Source organism: Fopius arisanus, unplaced genomic scaffold (genome assembly GCF_000806365.1).
Source record: "Fopius arisanus strain USDA-PBARC FA_bdor unplaced genomic scaffold, ASM80636v1 scaffold00061, whole genome shotgun sequence".
Lineage (NCBI taxonomy): Eukaryota > Metazoa > Arthropoda > Insecta > Hymenoptera > Braconidae > Fopius > Fopius arisanus.
The window spans coordinates 701,571-703,655 of record NW_011887800.1 but is presented as its reverse complement, the minus strand read 5'-3'; the positions used below and the strand labels follow the sequence as shown (position 1 = coordinate 703,655).

General features: G+C 35.7%; 1 protein-coding gene across 1 annotated transcript in view; it reads right to left on the bottom strand.

The window, feature by feature from the left end:
• Positions 1 to 6: 6 nt before the first annotated feature.
• Positions 7 to 2,085, bottom strand: part of LOC105268817 (pupal cuticle protein 36a) — a gene marked incomplete in the record, with an annotated part of 11,029 nt that continues 8,950 nt past the window's right edge. The window contains 2 exon segments of the mRNA XM_011308657.1: positions 7 to 1,123; positions 1,274 to 1,585. Coding sequence (XP_011306959.1) covers positions 1,011 to 1,123; positions 1,274 to 1,585 — 425 coding nt within the window.

Sequence of the window (2,085 nt, the reverse complement as noted above, 5' to 3'; positions counted from 1 at the left end):
ACAGAATTTTAAATCCAATACGCCAATTTTGTCAATTAAATATCCTTATAGCGTTCAATAAAAACTCTCTCGTCCGTTTTTTTATGAAAAAACAATAGAAAACGATAAATTAACTGTGATGGTTCGTTGTTTCTCTGGTTCTACCAAAAAATTATTAAAATCGCGGATTTTACGCTCGCATTCGCTTTAATTACGGCAGGAAAAAATCTGAAAGTGCAAGTTATTTTTTTAACATATGTACTCTATTGTTCCACTGCGATATGCAGCTTTGTATGTAATCGTTGCAATACATAAGAGGATATACATTTGATGTCTATATTTATGGGGGCATGAGTATTTGTACAAATCCCCATGACCTACGTATATTATAACAGAATGTTAAAGAGCGTAGTTGTCTCAAGGTATTAATCCTTAAAGTATTTATTTTTCTAATTATTTGTAGTCATACCGTTCTTGGAATAGTAGAACGTATAAAACAATCGTAAAATCTACATCGAGGATGATAAACGAGCTGGTCAATATTCAATGCACTGTGTTATTAAATAAGTTCAACCATTAAATATTTTTTATCTGTATATTCAACGAATAAAATAGCCTACAAATGGGAATGGTTACACGGTCAAATTATCTACGCATAATAATGCCCCAATTACTGATTACCAATTTAATTATTTTTATTTTTATTGTGTGCAAATATATTCCAACTGTTGGATAAACATTTAATTTATCGATGTAACAAAATATACAAGTGTCAAGAATAATCTCTCTATCTTTTCTCTACAAAACATTTTATTAAAGTAAAAAAAAATAATCACAAGCGACAAAGAGGGCCAATGTCAATAAATTTGTCATCACCCTTACAATTACATGAAGTAAGATGTACAGAGCATATATCGTTTATGTACACAAGTCTGTCGGCCATTGAGTAATAGTACATAAAAAAAATACAACGAAGGAATGAGAACAGGGTCTGGCTTCATGAAAATGTCAATGACTTAATTTCTCCTGGCCTAGTATTGGTAGCCAGCATTCCCACTTGTTTGATAGGAGTTTGGCCCTTGGTACAGCGAACCACCAGCACCACCACCACCACCACCGCCACCAGTTCCTCTACTTCCCTGACCTGAGAAATAAATTATTGTATAGATGGATACATAATTAAATCTTTAGAAACTCAGTTAAGGCATCCAGAAATAAAGGAAAAATTTTAATGGGGACGAAGAAGCAATCGGTATGAATTGATCAGAGAAAAGTAAGGAAATTCTGTCATTACCTCCACCATATCCACCTCCTGGTCCCCTCTGTCCAGCTCCACCATATCCACCCCCTGGTCCCCTCTGTCCAGCTCCACCATATCCACCCCCTGTTCCTCTCTGTCCAGCTCCACCGTCCTGATTCTCGCCTCTGGCCTCAGCAGCAAGCGAAAGTTCAACTCCTCTCTGAATCTCTGGAGGAATCGGTGGTGGTGTCGGGATGTGGGCCCCTTGGGCATGGAAACCATCTGCATCAGCTGTGTAGGTAATCGTGTATTGCTGGCCATCAGGCCCAGTGTATGAATAGGAACCACTGACAGCCTCATTATCACCTGATTCACACAGAAAAATAGAACAAAAATTAGTAATTTGGAAATTGAAAGTTGTAATTGAAAATGACAAAATTCTTCTAAACTTCCCAAACTTTTTACTTGATATTAAAAATTTCAAGTGTCAAATTTCTATTTCACATTTTTTATTTCTAATTTCAAAACACATCGAGGTGCATGAAGTAAATTTCGAATTTCGAATTTGCGACTTCGCGTGTCGAATTGAACTCTCGAATTTTGAATTTGCGACTTCGCGTGTCGAATTGAACTCTCGAAAAGTTGTACTTTTTAAAAAACACTTGAGTTGATTTTGCTCAATACCGAATTTACGCAACATCAATTTGAATTATTTCTAAAAGAATAATGATGAATGACCCAAAAAACTGGAATTTTCGGGCTTCCGTGGTTTTACGACTAGAGATTTTCTAGAACGGTCGTTTCGCAAAATTACACAAACCTACATCGATTGCAAAAAACAAAATTTAATTCCATCATTAATTCAA